General features: G+C 40.2%; 1 protein-coding gene across 4 annotated transcripts in view; it reads left to right on the top strand.

Annotated features, from left to right (window-relative positions):
- Positions 1-24,728, top strand: part of RAP1GAP2 (RAP1 GTPase activating protein 2) — a 1,157,994-nt gene that overhangs the window by 942,067 nt on the left and 191,199 nt on the right. The window contains exon 1 of one of the 4 annotated variants that reach the window (XM_069761273.1): positions 8,239-8,367. The exons of the other annotated variants lie outside the window; for them this stretch is intronic. Coding sequence (XP_069617374.1) covers positions 8,341-8,367 — 27 coding nt within the window. The 5' untranslated portion in view covers positions 8,239-8,340. Of the gene's footprint in view, positions 1-8,238; positions 8,368-24,728 lie in introns of those variants that run through there. 4 annotated transcript variants of the gene reach the window in all.

The following is a 24,728-nucleotide window of genomic DNA, read 5'->3' as shown; positions in this document are numbered from 1 at the left end:
TACCAGATTCAGAAGATCGCCGACTTCATGGCCGACCCCACACAGGGGTCGGGTCGGGTTTCATGAAACCCAACTTTGCCAAAAGTCGGCGACTTCTGAAAATGGCCGACCAGTTTCGCTCAACCCTACTTCAGTATTGTCGATCACACTTGTTTAGTGGCCTGAGATCAGCGCATGTAAATACAGCAGAAATGCTTCACAGGGAGACCAGGCAAGGATGATGACAGTTGTAGTTAGCACCCAACGCCTGGGAATAGCGCTAACTCTACTGCTTTTCCCAGCTGCCAGAGCATTTCATTCTGGTATTTGTAATGATTTTTAGGGTTGATGTCAGCTGCATAATGTCAGCTACTATCAATCCCTGGTGTAAGTAATGGAGAGGTGTCTATTATACACCCCCACTACTAGCCCAGACCTGGCGAGACCCAGCGACTCTGAAGAGCGGTGATGGTAGTAACAATACCGCTCTTCACAGTCGCTGAGCTAAGCGCAAGACCCAGAATATCTGAAGAGCAGTGACATTACTGAGTTCCTGACGTCACCGCTCTTCAGAGTCACTGGGTCCCGTGCTGCATAGCGGAATGACAAGTGGCTGTAGTCAACATTTATGGAGCATCAGAATGAGGTTCCACAGCTTTTGGTCATCTCAATCCCTTTGTTATCTACGAGATCCAGTTACGTAGGTAAAGTAGCGGCTTTTCTTGGTAATGCAACTAAAAGCAATAAATAGGATTGAGCTGTAATGCTGGATACAGCTGTAATTATATGTTATATAGTCGTGTTACACTCCTCTCACTTCTTGTAACCTACAAGTGTACAAAGATATTATACAGTCACCATGTGACAAGTGGGCCTGTGTAACTTCAAATGCCAGGGCTGAATTTTAGTCCCAGTCTGGCCCTGTCTATATCTGTCCCACAAAGATCCCGGATGATTTGGATAGGGGTCACATCAGTGAAGTGACCACTATCCACGCCAGATGACTCACACTGAGACAGGAGCATAATCTCGCTCTTGTAATGTGAATGTGTAGCTCTGAACTCCCATGAGAAAGGTCACCGTAATTCATAGCTGATGAGCCCCGGTGACATCACTTATGGTACCGCTCACTGAGAACTATTCATTGGGTTTCTTCTTACATGAGGCCCCTTGTTATGTCAAAGCTTAAGGCCCACAGGAGGACTATTAGATGCTATGATTTGCTAGTCTGATCCAAATCCGAATCTAATTTCCAATGTATTATGTAAAACTTCTGGATTTTTTTTAGTTTTGTAAATTTTTGCGTAGAGAATCTATAGCAGTAAATGCACTAATCTTTTCTTGTATTAAAAACTAAAACCTTAGTATTAGCCACAATAAGCCTCCAGGATAATTTCCATCCAATCACTATGGCAACTGATGGACCAATAAATTTCAATCACAAGGGTTGGAGATGTTGTTTTTTTCCAGAGTAGAAGAATATCACAGCTCAGTGTGGTCGGCTCTTCAATCAGCAAAGTGGTTAACATCCCAGTAAACAATAAACTTGATAAATGTGCCATATTGATAGCAGCATGACTTGTGCAGATGCTGAATTTAGACAGCTGTTTGCAGAGGGATTATTATTTCAACTGCAATACTTTTCCAATAAGACCATGAGACAGTTTTATTATTGTGGATTCAGGAGACAGATTGCAGTGATGAAGGCCTATCCTGTAAGGGTGATGGCTTCTATTCTCATAAATTGGCAGGCCAATAACTGAAAATGGTCTTTAGATACATTTCTGTAAGTAGATTTTCAGGACAAGCAGTGGTTATTTTTGTCAGCAATTTTCAAATAGCAAAATATAAAATATAGGTCTCTCTTCCTAATATACCTGATTCCCAAAATAGTGTACTGCAGCTTAATAGTTAAAGAGTGTAGAGAAAATGTAAATCCATAAAGATATCTCCAGAGAGGTGACCTCACATTGAACTTCACCCTCACATTGAACATATGGGATTAATTATAACTAGGGAACTGAGAAAGAACTGACACTTCAATCTCCATTGAAGTAGGATTCCACATTGAACATATTGATTTTATTTTAACTGGTTAAATGAGAGACACCTGACACATCAGGCTCCATTAACCTCCTGTAGTGATCAGTTAATTACAACAGGATATCTGCTCTGAGAACCAGCCACCAAGGCATTCACTCACATCACTGTAAGGCCATTCTAACCCCTCCAGCTTAATATCGGTTGATGGATGATGCTATCCATGCCATGTTTCATCTCTATAGAAAGGTAAAATTGCAATAGGAAACATGACGACAATGTCTACCTCCTGGGACCTCCAGGGGTGAAGATATCCTGGAAGTTAGGGATTTCAAAAATTCTAACAGACCTAGCACATCCCACAACCAGCCCCCAGAAGAGCTCACCAAGGGGAGGTATGAGGGCGTAACCTTGATCAAATAAAAATCAGAAGTTGGGTATCTGTCATTGTTCCTTTCTGAAAGACACAGTTCTCTGTGAGAGTATTCTATTTGTCTAATCAGAGTGCTTCTTTCTATAAAAATAAGAGCCTTTCCTGCAATGTCAGGTTTAGTACTTCTCTTTCATTATTCCTTTTTATTTCATGTAATTGTATATGCCATATTGTTTTGTCCCCATTTTGTAACATCTTTGTATATGTTTTTATAAACGCTTCCTACCTTTCCAGATAAATTATACAAAATTTATTGGATTTATTTATCTTGCTCTGTGAACGGCACCCCTGTAGCTATATGCTATCTGTAACAGGCATCCAATGAGCCTGCATAAATGATTGGTGGTGGCAGCTATTGGTATCTTTTGTTATTATAGAGTTGGAGATGTATATATACGTAGTATATGTGTAGTATATTGCACAGCCCGTGTAGTATATTGCATAGCCTGCGTAGTATATTGCACAGCCCACATAGTATATTACACAGCCCGCGTAGTATATTGCACAGCCCACGTAGTTTATTGCACAGCCCGTGTAGTATATTGCACAGCCCGCGTAGTATATTGCATAGCCCGCGTAGTATATTGCACAGCCCGTGTAGTATATTGCACAGCACACGTAGTTGGAAACTTGGGCTGAAAGGTGGCAGATGAGGTTTAACAATGATAAATGTAAGGTTATACACATGGGAAGAGGGAATCAATATCACCATTACACACTGAACGGGAAACCACTGGGTAAATCTGACAGGGAGAAGGACTTGGGGATCCTAGTTAATGATAAACTTACCTGGAGCAGCCAGTGCCAGGCAGCAGCTGCCAAGGCAAACAGGATCATGGGGTGCATTAAAAGAGGTCTGGATACACATGATGAGAGCATTATACTGCCTCTGTACAAATCCCTAGTTAGACCGCACATGGAGTACTGTGTCCAGTTTTGGGCACCGGTGCTCAGGAAGGATATAATGGAACTAGAGAGAGTACAAAGGAGGGCAACAAAATTAATAAAGGGGATGGGAGAACTACAATACCCAGATAGATTAGCGAAATTAGGATTATTTAGTCTAGAAAAAAGACGACTGAGGGGCGATCTAATAACCATGTATAAGTATATAAGGGGACAATACAAATATCTCGCTGGGGATCTGTTTATACCAAGGAAGGTGACGGGCACAAGGGGGCATTCTTTGCGTCTGGAGGAGAGAAGGTTTTTCCACCAACATAGAAGAGGATTCTTTACTGTTAGGGCAGTGAGAATCTGGAATTGCTTGCCTGAGGAGGTGGTGATGGCGAACTCAGTCGAGGGGTTCAAGAGAGGCCTGGATGTCTTCCTGGAGCAGAACAATATTGTATCATACAATTATTAGGTTCTGTAGAAGGACGTAGATCTGGGTATTTATTATGATGGAATATAGGCTGAACTGGATGGACAAATGTCTTTTTTCGGCCTTACTAACTATGTTACTATGTTACTATGTTACTATATTGCATAGCCCGCGTACTATATTGCACAGCCCGCATAGTATATTGCACAGCCCGCGTAGTATATTGCACAGCCCACGTAGTTTATTGCACAGCCCGTGTAGTATATTGCACATCCCGCGTAGTATATTGCATAGCCCGCGTAGTATATTGCACAGCCCGTGTAGTATATTGCACAGCACACGTAGTATATTGCATAGCCCGCGTACTATATTGCACAGCCCGCGTAGTATATTGCACAGCCCACGTAGTTTATTGCACAGCCCGTGTAGTATATTGCACAGCCCACACAGTATATTGCACAGTCCATGCAGTATATTGCACAGCCCATGCAGTATATTGCACAGCCCACGCAGTATATTGCACAGCCCACGCAGTATATTGCACAGCCAACGCAGTATATTGCACAGCCCGCATAGTATATTGCACAGCCGTGTAGTATATTGCACAGCCCGCGTAGTATATTGCATAGCCCGCATAGTATATTGCACAGCCCGCATAGTATATTGCCCAGCCCACATAGTATATTGCACAGCCCACGTAGTATATTTCACAGCCCACGTAGTATATTGCACAGCCCGCATAGTATACTGCACAGCCCACGCAGTACATTGCACAGCCCGCGTAGTACATTGCACAGCCCACGTAGTACATTGCGCAGCCCACGTAGTATATTGCACAGCCCACGTAGTATATTGCACAGCCCACGTAGTATATTGCACAGCCCACGTAGTATATTGCACAGCCCACGTATTATATAGCAATGTGGGCATCATATCCCTGTTAAAAAAATAATTAAAATAAAAAATAGTTATATACTCACCTTCCGTTGGCCCCCGGATCCAGGAAGCGTTTACCGATGCTCCTCACGCGCTCCGGTCTCAAGAGTGCATTGCGGTCTCGCGAGACTGATACTTCATCATCTCGCGAGATCGCAATGCATGAGCGGTCACCGGAGCGTTGCGAGGAGCGGGAAAGGCCTGTTGTGGATCCGAGGGGCCGACGTACGGTGAGTATATAACGATTTTTTATTTTTTTTATTATTTTTAACATTAGATCTTTTTACTATTGATGCTGCATAGGCAGCATCAATAGTAAAAAGTTGGTCACACAGGGTTAATAGCAGAGTAAACGGAGTGCGTTACACCGCGGCCCGTTAGTGCTGCCATTAACCCTGTGTGAGCGCTGACTGGAGGGGAGTATGGAGCGGGCACTGACTGCGAGGAGGAAGGAGCGGCCATGTTGCCACCGGACTGTGCCCGTTGCTGATTGGTCGTGGCAATAGTCGTGTGCGTTTTGCCACGACCAATCAGCGACTTGGATTTCCATGACAGACAGAGGCCACGACCAATGAATATCCGTGACAGACAGACAGAAAGGCAGACAGACAGACAGAATTGACCCTTAGACAATAATATAGTAGATATATATATATATATATTTAGTAGGTTTTTGGGCTGTCCATTTTTCATGTATTTAAAGAGCACTATTCATTAAATTGTTCTAGACAAGGTACAGAGGAGGTGACTGTGCTATTAAAGGACAAGAGCTGATAGAAGGGTTTCTAATGCACCACCAATAAACTCAGCTGCACTGTCTCTCTCCCCACACTGACTGACTGCAGGAGGCTAGACCAGGAGATCACAGCTGTATCATTACATCTCACACACTGAGAAACCTGCTCTGTGCTATGGTATTGTTGCTTGCTTGTGATTGGTTAGCATCATACAGGGAGAAGAAGTACACATGTTAAATGCCGATGTGAATCTCTGACAGCGGTATTTAACATGATCATGCCAGAAAGCGCATCACAAACCCTGCCCATCGGCGCCCCAGTCACATGATAGCACCTATACATGTTTGGTATCTACAAACTCGTAATGACCTGGAGAATCACAATGGCAGGTCCGTTTTAGCATTTAGTGAATATGGTAAAATAAAGCAGTCTCCTACACTTCTCTATGGCAGCTATAATCAGGACAAGTATGATTGAAAAGTGCTAACTGATGTTCATCAATTGATGTCATAGGTGTTTTTTCCCCGTTCTGCTTCGTTTTGCACTGTATTTTCTTTTTCTTTGTCTTTTTTTTGTTTTGTTTGCTGTCTGATTCTGTTTTAGTTATATTCCTTATCTTATTATTTGGCCGTCAGTTTGTCTATAAGAAGAAAATTAATTTCATTGTGTTAACAGATTTCTTATCCATTTGATTAATTACCCACAGTTCATTATTCCTGCTTAGTGATTCTGGAAAGTTCATTACTGGGGGAAGCAAAATAAAAGCAATGATTGGATTTTAATCTTTTTCCATCTGACCTATCATAATTCAATTTGGTCCATGAGCAAACCATTACTAGGTGAAACTGGATAAGAAATGTACTATTTTGGACTTTTTAAGTCTAAACGAAAAGATTGGAGTGAAAGCAGATTGATGCCAATTTCTTAGAAAATATACAATACAATTGTAATTCCCAATTCAGTTTTTTTTGTAATAATTTTCTTTTTTAGGGACAAAGTCTTACTCGATATATATAACTAATATTTAATTTATGAACCTTGCCATGTGCACAATCAGAAATTAACTGAACTTTTTTTGGCTTATATTGGGAAAGGAAGGATTGGTCATGTTTGCATTCATTGGAAGATGAGCATCCACCAGAAGCCTCTAGCAGTGAGTTTGTTTCCTTGACCTATTAAAAATACATGCATCCTTGGAAGCCGAACATTCATGTGTATGAGGGGTCTGGAGTGGGCTGTCCACCATAATGCTAAGTTCAGACAGGCATTGAACTTATTGGCTCAGTCATCTCAGCAAGTTGCAGGCCAGTGTGTGGGCATCTACATAGCGGAGGGTTACAGGAGCTTCTTGCTATTTAAATGCCCTTGTCCGGTCTATAAACTTCACCAGACTAGCACATACTATGATTTTTCCATACGGAATTGAGGTTGACATGGAAAATAGCTCATAGGCTACAGTCGATCCAAGCGCTTTCCGTGTGTAGATTGATGAGCTGAGCACACTAACAGCACACAAATTAACTGAGAACGTTCATGTGAACGTACCCTAAGGCATCCATTTTCGGTTTACTGATAGAGCATAGTTGTGACTGGCTATCAAACCTATAAAATAATATGCTCATTATTCATAATAATCTTAAAATAAAGAGCTTGCTTTTCATTGAAAGTATCACAAAGAATAAAAAAAAATCTGATCTCTGAGAACCAGAGAACATGAAAAACACAGGGCTCATTCACATGTCCCGTATTTGAACGTACAAGAAAAACAGACCAATTATTCTGATCATACTTTGATCAGAGTGCTGTTCAAGTGTTATCCATTTTTCTTGGCCGTAGAGAAAGAAAAACAAAAAGGTTGTCCATCTTGTCCATTATGACAGTCCTTGAATATTGGACAGCACTCAGATGTTTTCATGACTTGCATTGCCAATTTGGATCCGACCCTAGGGTCAAAATCGGACACGTCAACGTGAAAAATCACAGGCATGTGAATGGCCCCATAGACTATCACAGGTACGAGTGTTATCCATGAAAAACACGGATAGCATGCGTATGTGAAAATGAGACATCTGAGTGAGCCCTTAAGCACTGGTCCTAATGAAGACTTCAAATTTTGATTTATTAGGCTATGTTCAGACATAGTAGATTTTTACTTTTTAGGATTTTTCAGTAAATCTGTGGCATATCCAAAGGCAGTCCACGGCAAACACCGTATGTAGATTTAGCTGCAGACTTTTCAATTGTGTTACCTGTTATAAACTAAAACCTCAGCACAGCTGTGAATATATGAGAACTCACTAAGTTATAATGTATGACACCATTGCAGAACATTTTTCGGATGTTATAAGGCAGAGGTCACTTTTTCATGTGTATGTCAAGCCATTAATTATCCGGTTAGATAAATTCTGATGGCATGAGACATTGATTGTAAAATAGTGGTCTCCATTTACCTATGTTATGTACGTGGAAGGAATATTTTTGTGCTGTCGAACACATTTACAGTAAGTATTTCCTTCACAATAACTGGATTTTCTTGAGACTGCCAAGTCCTGCCATCAGAAGGAACTATCCATCGGTATCATTGGCTCTGAGCTACTCTCAGGTGTTCTGTGCTTCTCTAGCATTTGACTATTTACACAGACAGCACGCCAAATCCATGTGAGTTTTTTTTGTACTGCCTTAAAACCCTATTTCCTGCACAACCTGTTTCTGGTGATCAGCCTTGGCAGCCGACCCACCCTTTTAACTCTTCAAACATTCTATGGGAAGCTCAGTGAGCAGGTAGAGGAGTCAGGTGTGTGCGGGCTTGTCAGGACTCAATCTACCGGCCCGGAGGCGGGACACCCCGGTGTTTAAAACTAATTTTAGATTCCGTAATCCTGTCTGGAATCATGATGGATTTCCTTAGGAATATTCTGGTGAGTTATGTATTTTTTTTATTATGTTTTATCAGGAGCGTACTTTATTTTTTACTGCTGGTACTGCGCCTGTGTTTATCTTTCTACATGCTGTGTACACATGACACTTAGCTAACTCATTCCTTCAGGGGACAAAATGAAAGGCCAAAAAATGTCTTTATTCTCTAATGTAACCCTCTCATCCGCTGGCATATGCTTCGTATTATTTTATTCATTCATCTAATATTTAATTTAGTCATTTATTTGTTATATGTCTCATATAATTAGTGGAAACTTGACATCATTAATGGAAATTCTTTATATGACATAGGTTTAAACATCAATTGATGAATATATATTCTATCTATCTATCTATCTATCTATCTATCTATCTATCTATCTATCGTATTTTCAATTACCCATCGTTTTCACATTATTTTCTATAACAGCATGTGTGTCAGCAACAAGAATTCTGACATTTTACAAAAGTCATACATAAAACAAATCATTGTATAGTTTTATTATCTACAATAAAACTATTAATTCGATAGACAGATTGATAGATGCTATCTTACATATTTAGGAGACAAAGGTAGTAATTTATCAAAATATTGAACACTTGTAGGATAATTATGTGAACAAGATGTCTGCATTGAAAGGCTGTAAGAAGCTCCATACTCATAAAATATTTAATTATTTTCTCTAAAGAAAAGGTCGCACTGCTGTCATGTACAACTGAAAGGTGTAGCGTGATTAATAAAGGAAGTATATACATAGAAATGATGGAGGACACTTATTTTAGATACAGATTCTATCTTAAAAGCAATTGTTAAATTCATGTATTTTATTATTTAGGTAACCTAGAAACTAGTATACTCCAGAATATCCTAAGGCCAAGTTCACACAGTCGGTATTTTGTCAGTATTTTACATCAGTATTTGTAAGCCAAAATCAGGAATGGAACAAAGAGGAAAAGTATAATAGAAACACGTCACCACTTCTGTATTTATCACCTACTCCTGGTTTTGGCTTACAAATACTGAGGTAAAATACTGACCAAATACTGATAGTGTGAACATGGCCTAATTGTATAAGATGCCTCGCCATTACTAATCCTTCAGTTATATGGTAACTAAACTCACAGCCAGAACAAAGTCCTTTATTTGAAATAAAAAAACACATTTTTACTTTTTTATTTAAAAATAACAAACACAGCTGTACTCTCCTAACGCCCATTCCATTGAAGCCATGTTCTCCTGTAAAAAAAAGAATTAAAAACAACCATATCTGTTTGACATAGTTCTGTCCCATGCTGTAATCCATGTATGGGATTAATAGTTTTCAACTTGGACGTTGCCAAGATGTGAGCGTCCGTTCTGAAAACCACTGAAGAATTAACTGCTGTGAGCTCAGCCTCAGTGACTAGCGGTTACCAAGATTACCGCAGCTCACTGAGGCTGTGTTCCCAGCTGGGCCCCTGAACAGCGTTTACCCATTGAGCTCAGCGATGCACCATGAGACTTTTATCACAGTGCTAGCCATGATCTCACTGAGATCACCGCAGTTCAGGGGCCAGAATGGAAATTCAGCCTCAGTGACCTGCGATAACCATGATGACGTCACCACTAGTCAGGTCAGACATGTGAGAGATATGGTTGTTTTTATTTTTTTTATTTTTGTTTTTTACAGGAGATCATGGCTTCAATGGAATGGGCGTTAGGTGAGTATAACTGCATTTATTTTTTAAATAAGAGTAAAAGTGTATTTTTTATTTCAAATAAAGGACTTTATTATGGCTGTGGGTTTAATTACAATATAAATATAGGATTAGCAATGGAGAGGCATCTTATAGATATCATGGTTAGGACATGGTTAATGTCCTGTTCGCTCAGGGTTAATGTTGTTGGCCTCTCTTTCAAGATGGGAGGGGTATTTATACTCACTCCTAGCTGGGTTTCTCTGTCAGCTATATGTTCTGCTTTAGTCTGTGTGCTTGACCCCTGGAGTGTGTGCCCAGTTTTCATTGTTTATATCTTGCTCTCCGTGCATTACTCTATTTGTTCTTCTGGATTACTGAACTCTGGCTTTGCTTCTGACTACCCCCTATCTCTCCCTTTTGGTACCTCGTGATCTCCTGGCTTCGATCTTTGCTTGTTTTATAATTCTCTAGTGTTTATCCCTTCTCTATTCCCCAGCATCTGGCTCCGCTCCCTGACCTCCTCCCACTTTGTCACATGTCTAAGGTCCTGTTAGATACCAGGTTAGTAGCAGAGCATTTAGCTCAGCTCCTTTGCTGCTGTGTGCAGCTCTCCTTGTAGCATTAATACCCGGGAGCCATAGCAATAGATGCCTCTCTATTGCTAACCCATGGGCTTGATGTCACCGAACAATAAAAAGGTGACATCAACTCCACAAATATGAACCCCACTTTCCACTGCCACAGGACAAGTGGGAAGAGCAGGACAATGCACCAGAGATGGCACATGTAATAGATGCGCCTTTTTTAGGATGGCTGCAGGCTGCTATTTGTAGGCTGGGGGGCCAATATACATGACCCCTTACCAGCCTGAGAATACCAGCCCCCACCTGTCTGCTTTAGCTTGGCTTGTTGCCAGAAATAGGAGGGTCCTCACATACTTTAAATTATTTGTCTAAAAAATGGAAAAAAAATAATAATGTGGAGAACTTTCTATTCTTGATAACTAGCCTTGCTAAACCTGACAGCTGAGGGTTGCAGCCCACAGCTGTGAGTTTTGCCTGGCTGGTTATAAAAAATACAGGGGAACCCAAGTTATTTTTTGTGTTATTATTTATTTATAGCGCAGGCGCCAACTGATTAATACTCACATCAGCTGCCACCTGCTCCCAATGTTATTAGCGGCAGGAGGCATAGTCTGTTGGCTCATGCTGTCATCTGATAGCAAGGATGCTACAGCACTCTGACCGGCGGTAATGATCTAAGTTACCACTGATCAGAGCCACTGGTGAGAGGCACTGTCCAGAGAGAGAAACACCTGGTATTTGGTGTGCCAAACCCAAACAGGAGCACAGATTCCTGGTGCAGTCTGTGTTTGGGATCCGTGCCCAAACACTAGGTGTTCGGTACGGACCCCGAACTTTACTGTCCAGTCAGGCACTGAAGTAAAATTTCTGGTGTAAGGAATGCCACAACTCCTCATAAACTGGATGAGCCGAGGTGTCACACCCTTGTCACCCCAGCTGGGCAAAACTGGAGAAAAAACAACAAAAGTCAGAATTCTGGTCTAAACTCTTTGATAAAATGAGGGCCTATGTGTAGACTTGGTGAATTAATGATAATATGAGACCATTATAGCTTTTCAACAACAGAGCAGGCAGAGAAGTAACTTGAAGCTTTAGCCACAGTGCAAAATCTGACCATGTGTAATCATAGCCCTCTATTGTTATGCTCTTGATAGCCAACTATAGCTGCCTGTAGTCTGCTGAAATATCCATAATTATATATATAAGTGATGAGCGAGTGTACTCGTTGCTCGGTTTTCCCGAGCACCCTCGGGTGATCTCCGAGTATTTGTAATTGCTCGGAGATTTAGATTTTGTTGACACAGTTGCATGATTTATGGCTGCTAGACAGCCTGAGTACATGTGAGGAATGCTTGGTTGCTATGGGATCCCCACATGTATTCAAGCTGTGTAGCAGCTGTAAATCATTCAGCTGTGTCAACAAAAACTAAATCTCCGAGCAGTCACAAATACTCGGAGATCACCTGAGCGTGCTCTGGAAAACCCGAGCAAGGTACACACACGCTCATCACATATATATATATATATATATATATATATATATATATATACAGTATATATATATACTAGGTGGTGGCCTGATTCTAACGCATCAGGTATTCTAGAATATGCATGTCCACGTAGTATATTGCCCAGCCACGTAGTATATTGTCCAGCCATGTAGTATATTGACCAGAGACATAGTATATTGCCCAGCGATGTAGTATACAGCACAGAGCCACGTAGTATATTGCCCAGTCACGTACTATATTGCCCAGCTACATAGTATATTGCCCAGTCTTTGTAGTATATTGCCCAGCCATGTAGTATATTGCACAGCCCAAATAGTATATTGCCCAGCCACGTAGTATATTGCACAGCCCACGTAGTATATTGCCCAGTCACGTACTATATTGCCCAGCCACGTAGTATATTGCCCAGCGACGTAGTATACAGCACAGAGCATATTGCCCAGCCACGTAGTATATTGCCCAGTTACGTAGTATATTGGCCAGTTACGTAGTATATTGCCCAGTGACGTACAACACAGAGCCACGTAGTATATTGCCCAGTGACGTAGTATACAACACAGAGCCACATAGTATATTGCCCAGCCATGTAGTATATTGCCCAGCGATGTAGTATACAGCACAGAGCATATTGCTCAGTCACGTACTATATTGCCCAGTTATGTAGTATATTGCCCAGCCACGTAGTATACAGCACAGAGCATATTGCCCAGTCACGTAGTATATTGCCCAGTTACGTAATATATTGCCCAGCCACGTAGTATATTGCCCAGCCACGTAGTATATTGCCCAGTTACGTAGTATATTTTCCAGTGACATAGTATACAGCACAGAGCCACGTAGTATATTGTACAGCGACGTAGTATACAGCACAGAGCCACGCAGTATATTGCCCAGCTACGTAGTATATTGCCCAGCCACGTATGTCACAGGTTAAAAAATAAAAAATAAACATACTCACCTTCCGATCCGAGGGCCCTTTGTAGTTCTGTCGCCTGTTCGCCAGCTTCCGGTCCCAGGGTGTGATGACGTCGCGGTCACATGACCGTGACGTCATGGCAGGTCCTTCTCGCGCAGGCGCACAGGACCTGTGATGACATCGCGGTCACATGACTGTGACGTCATGGAAGGTCCTTGTCGCATACCATCTTTAGCACTGGAACCTGCCGCTTGCATGGAACGGTCACCGGAGCGTCGCGAGGAGCGGGAAAGGCGCCGGAGGGTGAGTATATGATGATTTTTTATTTTTTAAATTATTTTTAACATTAGATCTTTTTACTATTAACGCTGCATAGGCAGCATCAATAGTAAAAACTTGGTCACACAGGGTTAATAGCGGCAGTAACGGAGTGACAGGACAGAGATTAAGGTGGGGGAAGGGGGATAGCAAGAATGTTATTCACAAAAAATGCTGCTGAGTCCACTGTGTTCTGCTCCTCTGTAAACAAGCTGTGCCTCTGATGCAGTAACTGCTGGTGATAGCAGGTCACAGGGCAGTCACACACAAAATGGTAGTGCCCTGTGATGCTGCTCTTCATTCTGCCCCAGGGATATTAGACCACCCAAAAGGGGAGGGAAATGGTGATGTCAGCAGTTACTGCCCCAATTTTGCTGCTAACAGTAAAGCTGCTAAATCTTACTATAGCTGCTTGAGGTCTAAAATGGAAAATCCTCCCCCTAGAGGTAAATATGTATATTTGTAGAAAAATATATATTTTTCATATAGAAATGTTTGCAAACAGTGCAAACATTGCATTAATACATTTTAATTACTATTTTAAGCTTAATTTCACACAAAAACAAAATACAAGAAAACTGGTGGCACCGTCCCTTTAAAAAATGCGGAATTGCTATTTCTAAAATCATCCTTTGGAACAGGGGCCAAATAGACTCTCAACTTTAAGGCTGCCCAGGGAAAACCAACAACGCAGACTTATCTTTCTTTGGTTTTTATGTAAACATTTATGTGGCAGTCAGGTAATTAAATCCAAAGAACCAACCCTTGTTTTCCATTGTAAAATGTGTGTGAATTTATTACAACTTTTCCTGTTCATCCAGATTCTTTAGGAATCTTAGAAAAATAAACAAGAGACATATCGATTTACGAAGGAAATGCCAAAAGAACAGGAACAGGGTGAAACAAGTGGCACATGGAAACATATGTACAGTAGTGACTTTAGCCGTTGGCGGTTGTAAACCACTTACCGTAATCTATTGTTTTTTGTTCTTACAGCCTGTAGCATTGTTTTTCTTTATTCTGACCTGCCTGACAACTATATAGAACAATTCTCCTCTTTATGGTGTCCAATTGTGAATACATTTCTTGCGGTGATAACTGTTTTATATTGATGAAAGCATACTGACAAACTTATCTTCTTAAGCTGCAATTACTTTGAAAGATAATTGTGAACAAGTGTTCTTAATAACATTAGTTTCATGATTATCTTGCAGTATAAACTGGTTACTGATCACTCGATGAACGAGCAAAACACTTGTCAATCCGGTGAAATGATCTTTTGTGCTGTGCAAAAGATTATTTTTCTCGGCGGTGCATCAACCTGTGTAAACAGGATTCACACTCCTAATAAATATGGCAGCCAACAGTTGTATGAAAAAGTGTTTGCCCCCCTCCTGATTTCCTATTCTTTTTGCATGTTTGTCACACTTAAATGTTTCAGATCACCAAACAAATTTAAATATTAGACAAAAATAACACAAGTAATCACAAAATGCAGTTTTTAAATAAAGGTCTTTATTATTAATGGAAAAAGAAATCCAAACCTACAGAGCCCTGTGTGAAAAAGTGGCAATTAAACGACACCTCATTGGTGAAGGATTACTGATCGGTGGCTGCATCGTACTGCCAGTCAGTCCATGTAAATGGGCTTACATGGGTAATACTTTACCCGCGTACCAAAGGAAAACCATGGACTTATACTAGGTTATTTATTAATGTGCAAACATATGGCCAAATAGTGCCATTGGAATATTATACCATACTTGGTGATGTAGGGTTTTCATGCAATAATCATGATTAATTAATATTTAGTTTACACAGTAGACCAGCTACCCAATTTCCTTATCCTACATAATTCATCTGTAGGAGTCCATTGATTGGTCCAAGGTTTATCCAGCGGCTTAATGAAGCATTCACTTTTTTATTCCCTAAACTTGTGGAAATGTTAGTGTAAATGTTAGTTAGCGTAGTGTGTTAATGTACTCACTATTCACTGTCTTCCCCAGTTTCCAGCGCTGCTCTGGTCCTCTTCTGAGTCATGTGATGGTGAGTCCTACCAGCCTGATCATGTGTCAGTTGGAAGTGGCTTTTATAATGCGAGTTTATGGAGCCTTGTTCTGATGCTCCATAGAATTACATTGTAATAGCCACTTATAGCTCACAAATAAACGCCAGTGTGAGCCAACGAGTCGGAAGATACAGTACAGACCTAAAGTTTGGACACACCTTCTCATTCAAAGATTTTTCTGTATTTTCATGACTACGAAAACTGTACATTCACACAGAATACAAATTCTAACAGTCTATTCAGTAGGACTGTGTATCCACCAGACTTCTGCACAACACAACTGATGGTCCCAACCCCATTTATAAGGCAAGAAATCCCACTTATTAATCCTGACAGGGCACACCTGTGAAGTGAAAACCATTCCCGGTGACTACCTCTTGAAGCTCATCAAGAGAATGCCAAGAGTGTGCAAAGCAGATATCAAAGCAAAAGGTGGCTACTTTGAAGAACATAGAATATAAGACATAATTTCAGTTGTTTCACACTTTTTTGTTAAGTATATAATTCCACATGTGTTAATTCATAGTTTTGATGCCTTCAGTGTGAATGTACAATTTTCATAGTCATGAAAATACAGAAAAATCTTTAAATGAGAAAGTGTGTCCAAACTTTTGGCCTGTACTGTATGTACCAAGACTCGGAAGAGGACTGGAACGGTGCTAGAAACTGAAGAAGGAGGCGATTGCTGAGTATGTTAACACACGAACATTATACTATACTACCATTTATAGCGGTTTAGGGAATAAAAAATATAACTGAGTGCTTCTTTAATAATAACGTGCTTGGTGGCCCATGTTGTACTAATAGCTCATCTGATTGTTTAGTGCCTTAATAAATTTATGTCCAGATCTGAGAATATTACTTGTAGTATAATGGTTAATAAAATCCCTGGTGATCAAGGTTTTTGAGAAGGACTTATAATTAAATTAATATTAATAGTAATTGTATTTAAATTAATATCACCTAAAATCTATTTCTTTACAGGGTACAGTGTATAATATAATATACTAGCGAAAAAGGGAGCATAGATACCAAAACATGTAAAAAATGTATAAATATTTTATTATATTCCCAATATCAAAAATAACATACAAACAAAGAAACACATGACAGAATACATAAAAAATTCCAACATGTGGAGAGGAGGAAAACCAACCAGTGCACTAATCGTAGGACACACGTCCACAGTAAGACCTGGGTAAGTATCAAGGGTCACTGAATTATCAATCATCTTACAATGAGGAGTCATTCCTCAGGGACCACAGCCCCATATCATCATGTCGGCCGATTTATTTCTTATTCGTACTTATCAATGAGGCAAAATGAACTCACCCATAATAGGTCTGGACTCCTGTGTGGCCTTCCCACAGCCCCTGACGCGCGTTTCGCGTGATCGCTTTCTCAAAGGGGAAGTCACTCCGTCAATCTAATGACTAGACAAGGATCCTGGAGAATAAAACATTAGTAACGTGATATTTTCAACTACTTAACAGCAAATTATAATCTATGCAAATCAGGACATTCAAACTATCAATAGACTTGAAAGCTGTGAAGAGTTTGCATATTATTTTCAGTGCTGTCAAAACACTTTCCTGGAAGAAGTAAAAATAATGCGCTAATTGAATTGATGTAGCTGTACATATAACACAAAACTGATAAGCGACGGGATCTAAACTCAGGGACTTTGATGATGCATTTCACCTGTTGTTACCACAAGTTAAAAAACTAGGAGAACCCATTTTTAATTATCTTGTGATATTAGGAAGTAAACAGTTTAAGGAAATTGAGCTGTAACCCCTCCCCCGCCCACGGACAAGACAGGCACTGTGTCTAAAATCAGACAGATTCTTATTTTCATACTCTGATCAATTTTCTACATTATTCGTTGATTTAGGTTTTAAAATGGCTTGAATTCATTTCTTTAATATGATGGGTTTTTATTTCTCCCTGACAGACCTGTATCACTTGTCCCCATCGATTTACCAGTTACCTCTTAAAATACTCTTTAACGGTTACACTATCCGAATTTTGTCTTGATTAAAAATTTTCATTCATTTGTATAAGAATTGTAACCACCTCCTTACAGAAAACCGTGTGGGCGCCGTTCTTGAGAAAGTTGTTGGTACCAATAGTGGGATTTACGTCGACTGTACATTTATGGTATATAATTGGATATGCCATAAATAAATGAGATGGTGATATTCATTTAGAGAGTTTAAAGTTTTAGCACATAAATCTAAATTATTGAATGCAACTTTACATATTACATCTTCAAGACCATTGCTTGAGGGGATTAATTGAAAATCTTCATTGTTTACTTGCAGAGTATAAAGTCCACCATGCACATGTCATTCTCCTGGGTCCGAAACCGTGAACCTGTGATTTGTGGTTGGCTTCTCTGTTCACCAAGCCATGGCAGACATCTTGTCTTCGGTTATTTAGGTTGTTATTTTTGCTGCTGTCTGTTTAGCATAGCACATGTGTTTTCATTTCATTTGTCTGCCCTATCACCTTTTGAGTGCAGCAATATATTTTTCTCCCTGCTGGCATTTCCTGCTGGTGATAGTTTAATTTGGATATCCAGCCATTCTGATATTTTTGTTAAAGCCAGTCAGGAAAACTCCAGCTAGGGTTTATCTCTTTACTGTTTCTGTACTTTACTCTGTTCCTATTTTCTGTTTCTATGTAGAAAGTAGCTGGCAAATTATCTAGCAGTACGTACTTTATACTTTATTTTGTATTCCATGGTTTATTTTACTCACCCTGGGATCTTTCCTTCTTTCAGCACTCTTTCCCTTTTGTAGGTTACTTTCACTCAGCTCTGCCCGTTGTTTCTTTAGGAGGTACGTGAAGTGCCCAATGGCCTTTCAGACACCATAGGTCCTAGTTGCCATCTTCTGATCTGTGGTTAGTGATATCTCTCCTCACACAGGAACCACTAGGGACTGCAGGGTCAGGATCTCTAGTCTATAAAGAGATCGGCAGGTTCAGTTGCCGTTTTAACTTTACCTATTATCCCGAGTGAGAAGCTACATTAGAATAACAGCGCATTAGAGCTAAGTCACCAATTTTGGTGGTACTGCCTGACCATCTTATATGTGTAGTTACCTTCCAACTCTCATCCAACAGATGATGTGGAGAAGTCCGGATCCTTTTGTTCTTGGGGAGATTATCAATTGCCATCAGACTTTTAAGGAATAGATATTGAAAGCTGTTTGGGCACCTTAAAAGGGTTGTGCGGGACTTAAGAATTGATGGTAAACCCTAAGGATAGTTTATCTTTATGAGATTGGTGGGGGTACAATACCCAGCACACCCATTAATCATCTGAAATCTGCTCCGGCAGTGCTCAGACCTGAGAAATATACGGGACAGAACATAGCAGCTCCATGCATTGCTTAATGGCAGCTTCTGAGTGCTGCATTTTATCTCCCTTTCACTTAAAGGAGGTACCAAGTATAATTTTTGTTCATGTGCTTAAGAACTTATAGTTGCTTACTACCTGCCTGTTTTGCCTGGTGCCATTCTCTGCCAGCGCAAAGTGGTCATGGACCACTCTAATTGGTAACTCTGCCACTTTTGGTGCCAATGTGTCAACAGAGCAGCTGTTTCTTTTACGTTCTGCTCTGTTGATGGGGTGTGACTGCTAATTGCATGCTCCCCAATGCGAAGATCCGGCTGTCAGTCAGCATGACGTTGGCAGTCACGCCCCATCGACAGAGCAGCCAAGGAAGAAGAAGCGCTCCTCCCGGTAGGAGAAGCCTGCGATTGCTCTGAGCCAGCACCGCACAGAACAGGCAGGTAGTTGCTAAACTGTCTGTTCCTAGCCCAATGGAACAAAATAGTCCTAGATGACTCCTTTATATATCCTGAAGATAGGCAATGAATTGCTATGTGTGGGAAAACCCCTTTAACAAGAGTGCTGGTCATCTGATGGACACACATGTGCAGGGTTCTAATAACTGTACTGTAACAATCCGGTCACCTGTGTGACGATCACATAACCAGAAGAAATTTTCATCCTTTCCAGTTAAACCATGGAGGCTAGCCAGGACACTTTTCTATCTGCAAGGCATCACTTACATCTAATAGTTTTATAAAAGCCAATGAGTAAAGTACTAGTGTATACATTACTAAATGAACGATATTGGCTTGTAGCTCTGCCTGCAACTCAGTTTTGAAGAGACTTTGTTTTAGTAGGTGTTAAAATTTTAATGACAGAGCATGCAAGTCGAAATAATTATGAAACCCCAATGGTTTATTCTAAGGGACAGCTTGAAGCATTGTTTATATAGACTTCCACATTGACTGCCCTACTCTCTTGCATTTTTAAACACCTGATAAAATGTAGTGCTCTTATGTGATAAATTTTATATGTGAACGGGAATAAAGTGCCATGTAAAGTGGCAAGTGAATTCTGGGAAATTTGTGTTGTCTAATGTAAATTTAGTTTTGTGACAAAATTGCTCACTGTATTCTTTACAAGACGTAAAACACCTTCAGGCTTTTTTTTTTTTTTTTTTTTTAAAAAGCCATCTAAATTTTTCAAAAATTGTGCATTAATTGTTAAGCAATTCAAAACAAAACAAAACAATTCAGATGCAGTTGAAGTTCAGACTTTCTGCTTTCATTTGAGGATATCCACATTAAAATTGGATGAAGGGTTTAGGAGTTTCAGCTCCTTAACATGTGCCACCCTGTTTTTAAAGGGACCAAAAGTAATTGGACAATTGACTCCAAGGCTATTTTATGGACAGATGTGGGCAATCCCTCATCTGAATTGTTTTGTTTAAAATTCATTGTGGTAATGTCTATAGCTAAAATTAGAAAAATGTTGTCTCTGTCCAAATATATATGGACCTAACTGTATATGCATTCTTATACAAAAAAGCTGTCAGTCACTGATAGCACCGCCCACTGGACTGAAAATCCCAGAAAGAGTAGAGGGCAAAATGTTTAAACACAATTTATACTGTGTCTTTTCTTACAAAACTAAATATCAATCTACTATGCTCTCCCTACTCTATAACATGATGTCTGTAGATTGGACTGTATATTCATGGTGACAGGTTCCTAATTCATCCTACTAATATCCGTATTCACATAATTGGTAAAAATCAATGGTCCTTTTACACTAGCGGCCATGCATGCCCATGTCATAACACTGCTTCCATCATGATTGACAGATGATGTGGTATGCTTTGGATCATGAGGACTTTGATCCTTATTCACACTATTCTTTACACATCAAGTTAAAGGGACTGTCTGGCCTTATTAAAACTCTACAGGTGCCATGGATGGAGTGAAAAAAAATAAACATGGAATATCTTCAAACAAGAAAAACTCCAGCGCCTATAATGTCAAGATTAGAATGGTGGAGTAGAGGCGCTATTAGCTGCAGACAGATTATGGATTCTGTGTGATGAAATCCAAACTGAAGAAAGAGGGTGATTAAATAATGATCTGTCACGCTAACAAACGAAGCAAAATGGCTTTAAATAGTTTATAACCCCCCAAAAAAACAATGGTAAAAATGCTAGATGCATAAAACATACAAAGTGGAAATCCGGTACAACAAGTGCCAATGGACATTACTAGCAGGATGAGTTTACTTACCGTGTTTGCACATTGACCTGCAGACACAGTAGCTTGCCGACACTGTGACTCTCCGTGCTGCTGGTAGAAATGATCGATTTGCCACTGGGAGTGCATGGATGCAGAGCGTGGCAAGTTGAAATGTTAAGTTTCTCCGTGGGACAGGAGTGTGCGCTGTAGAGCCGGGAGCATTCCGGCCGGTAGCGTCACTGGATATCTGGCTGGAAAATGGCCAACAGTGCTTAGACATGGCGTGTGACGTCACAAACGTAACAACATATAAAGCAGTGTTCTGCACCTAGGTATACAGATGCCCTGAGGAAGGGGAGCCGAGTTCTTCCCGAAATGCGATGGATTGCTTTTTGGTCCTTCTCAGCCCCCGTACTTTTTGTGAAGTCACACGCCATTTCTAAGCACTGTCGGCCATTTTCCTGCCAGGTATCCAGGGACGCTACCGGCCGCAGTTCTCCTGGCTCTACAGCACAGTAATGCTTGTAATTCCTAAATAGTTGATGCTGCAATATTTTGATAGATCCTTCACTTAAAGCTGAATACACTATACTATACCAAAATTCTGTCATTGTCCAAATATTTCTCGAGCCAGCTGTATAAGTTTTCCTCTCTTAAAATTTCCATCTCTTGCATTGTCTGGCCGATTCATGGACACGTAGATGAATTTCCATATCTAAGTTACTCCTTAAATGTGTTGAACCTTTTATCGAGCTTTTTATCTCCCTCAAATAACATATATTAATAGAACTGTTGTAAATGTCTTGTTCCGTGATATCCCCAACTATTGGGAAGACATGACCTTGAAGGCAAAATATATTCCTTGCGTAGCAGATATAGTATGCATATTTACTTTTCAGACTTAGAAGTCTACAACCATGTGTTTTATTGGATTATTTGCTGTGTTTGTCACTTGTCTGCAACTTTAAATAGCGGCTGAGCAAACATATTGTTCTATGTCAGGGCTTATTATATTGTAGATGAAAGCATATGTTGGTAAAGGTAAACCTCACAATGCATAATTACACATTAACACGTTCACAGTGTTTTACCCAGGCACCGAACAGACTATTTTTTTTCGAGAACCTTTTCCCATCAAGGCAGACTTATTTTTGATTATTTTATTCCCTTCAGAATTTCTTTTTATATGTGTAATTAAACAGAAGTTTAGATAACGATGCAACTACCGGTAATTATTTTTAAAAAATGCTTTTTTTATGCAAATCCTGAAACGGTTCATTATGTTGATGAATAGTCATACCTATGAGACACCATGAGTTTAATAAGTAGTAAGCCCCTTTTGGACTCTAGAAATGTCGAAGTATTATGAGAAAAATTGGACATAGATCTTTAGGTATCAAAGTATTTTAAAAGGAAAAATATAAGGTGGCACTATATTCTTTAAAATTTGAGTTTATTAGCTCATGTTGTGATATGGCGCTCATACAACTGTCGGCATCAAGATCAAGTTCTAGAAGAAAAGTTGGAAGTTGAATAGCATTGTGTTCTCCTCCCTTATGCCGGGGTCACACTTGCGAGTGTGATGCGAGAAACTCGCACCAGTTCTCTAGTATCAATACTCAGCACAGCCGCCAGCACTCGGGACTGGAGCATGTCCGGTCCCGAGTGCTGGCGGCAGCGCCGGGTATTGATGCGAGAGACTCGTGTGAGTTTCTCGCATCACACTCGCAAGTGTGACCCCGGCTTTAGCCTGATCTTTCAAGGATTGTTAATCAACAGATAGCAATGTTGCCTTGGAGCACATCCATATCCAACCAAGGACAACATCTGCATCAAGTTGATATGTACTTCCTGAATATACATGGGTTACCTCCAGGTATCCCAATATCTTTCCCAAAACATATAGTTTAATTTTTAATTTGTATATCACTGTACTCCACTGTGAAACTTGTTAGCGCTATATAAATGAGTAAAATAAATAAATCACATATGCAACCTAAAATTAACAACCTTATTCTGAGTTAGCCAGCAAGACTAATGCATTAAACTATGCCCTATACCTTTATCTAATGCAAAATCGGTAACAGTAACAAGACCTTACCTGCTATGCACCATAACATTATTGGTGTCAATGTTCTCCTCTGGCATCAGTATCCAGATTTGACTGCTACGATACATCCACATCCCATTTAGCATATCCCTAAATCTAAGCTCCAGCCTAGATCTTCTCAGATTATTTTCACAAAGGTTTTTGATTATTTTTTATTGAGCACAGATCAGCTTCAAAATCTTCTTTCAAAAAAAGTTTCAAAAACACTCGAAAAACTCTTCCTATTTATTTTTACGGGAAATCCACTTACCTGAAAAGGTTTTTAATAGACTTTGGTAGAAATAAAGTGCATGCCACTTCTTGTAAGGAGCTCCTGATTGTATAAACTCCAAACCAAAGGCAGACATATCATTGTTTCAACCTGTGAAGCTGCACAAGGGCCCAAGAGGTAAGGGGGCCCCTTGCTACCTCCAAAAGCAGGTGGAATTGTGCATTATGATGGGCTCTTGGACTGCAAAGACCCCATATATTGTTCTTGCACAGGGCCCCAATTTTTTGTCCACCGGTCCACTGTCAAAAGGATGCAAATAATGCCAATGGAAAAAAACTTCTAAAACTCTTAGGCTATGCAAGCACTATGTAAAGTCGTTGATTCACAAAAAACTGCAATTTTCACAATGGTCTTGAGAGGTTATTAATGGAACACACTCGGACTGGGTCGCGGTTAGCAGTGGGGTCGGTATTGGGCCCTCTTCCTTTTAACATATTTATTAATGACCTTGTAGGGGCATTCAGAGTAGCATTTCAATATTTGCAGATGACACTAAACTCTGCAGGGTAATCAATACAGGGGAGGACAATTTTATATTACAGGATGATTTGTGTAAACTAGAAGCTTGGGCTGATAAATGGCAAATGAGCTTTAATGGGGATAAATGTAAGGTCATGCACTTGGGTAGAAGTAATAAGATGTATAATTATGAGCTTAATTCTAAAACTCTGGGCAAAACCGTCAATGAAAAAGACCTGGGTGTATGGGTGGATGAGAAACTCATATTCAGTGGCCAGTGTCAGGCAGCTGCTACAAAGGCAAATAAAATAATGGAATGCATTAAAAGAGGCATAGATGCTCATGAGGAGAACATAATTTTACCTCTATACAAGTCACTAGTTCGACCACACTTAGAATACTGTGTACAGTTCTGGTCCCCGGTGTATAAGAAAGACATAGCTGAACTAGAGCGGGTGCAGAGAAGAGCGACCAAGGTTATTAGAGGACTGGGGGGTCTGCAATACCAAGATAGGTTATTACACTTGGGGCTATTTAGTTTGGAAAAACGAAGACTAAGGGGTGATCTTATTTTAATGTATAAATATATGAGGGGACAGTACAAAGACCTTTCTGATGATCTTTTTAATCAGAGACCTGACTGAGACAGGGACAAGGGGGCATCCTCTACGTATGGAGGAAAGAAGGTTTAAGCATAATAACAGACGCGGATTCTTTACTGTAAGAGCAGTGAGACTATGGAACTCTCTGCCGTATGATGTTGTAATGAGTGATTCGTTACTTAAATTTAAGAGGGGACTGGATACCTTTCTGGAAAAGTATAATGTTACAGGATATATACACTAGATTCCTTGATAGGGCGTTGATCCAGGGAACTAGTC

This window comes from Ranitomeya imitator, chromosome 3 (genome assembly GCF_032444005.1).
Source record: "Ranitomeya imitator isolate aRanImi1 chromosome 3, aRanImi1.pri, whole genome shotgun sequence".
Classification (NCBI taxonomy): Eukaryota; Metazoa; Chordata; class Amphibia; order Anura; family Dendrobatidae; genus Ranitomeya; species Ranitomeya imitator.
Note: the sequence above shows the minus strand (reverse complement) of the source record. Positions and strands in the feature narration are given on the sequence as shown.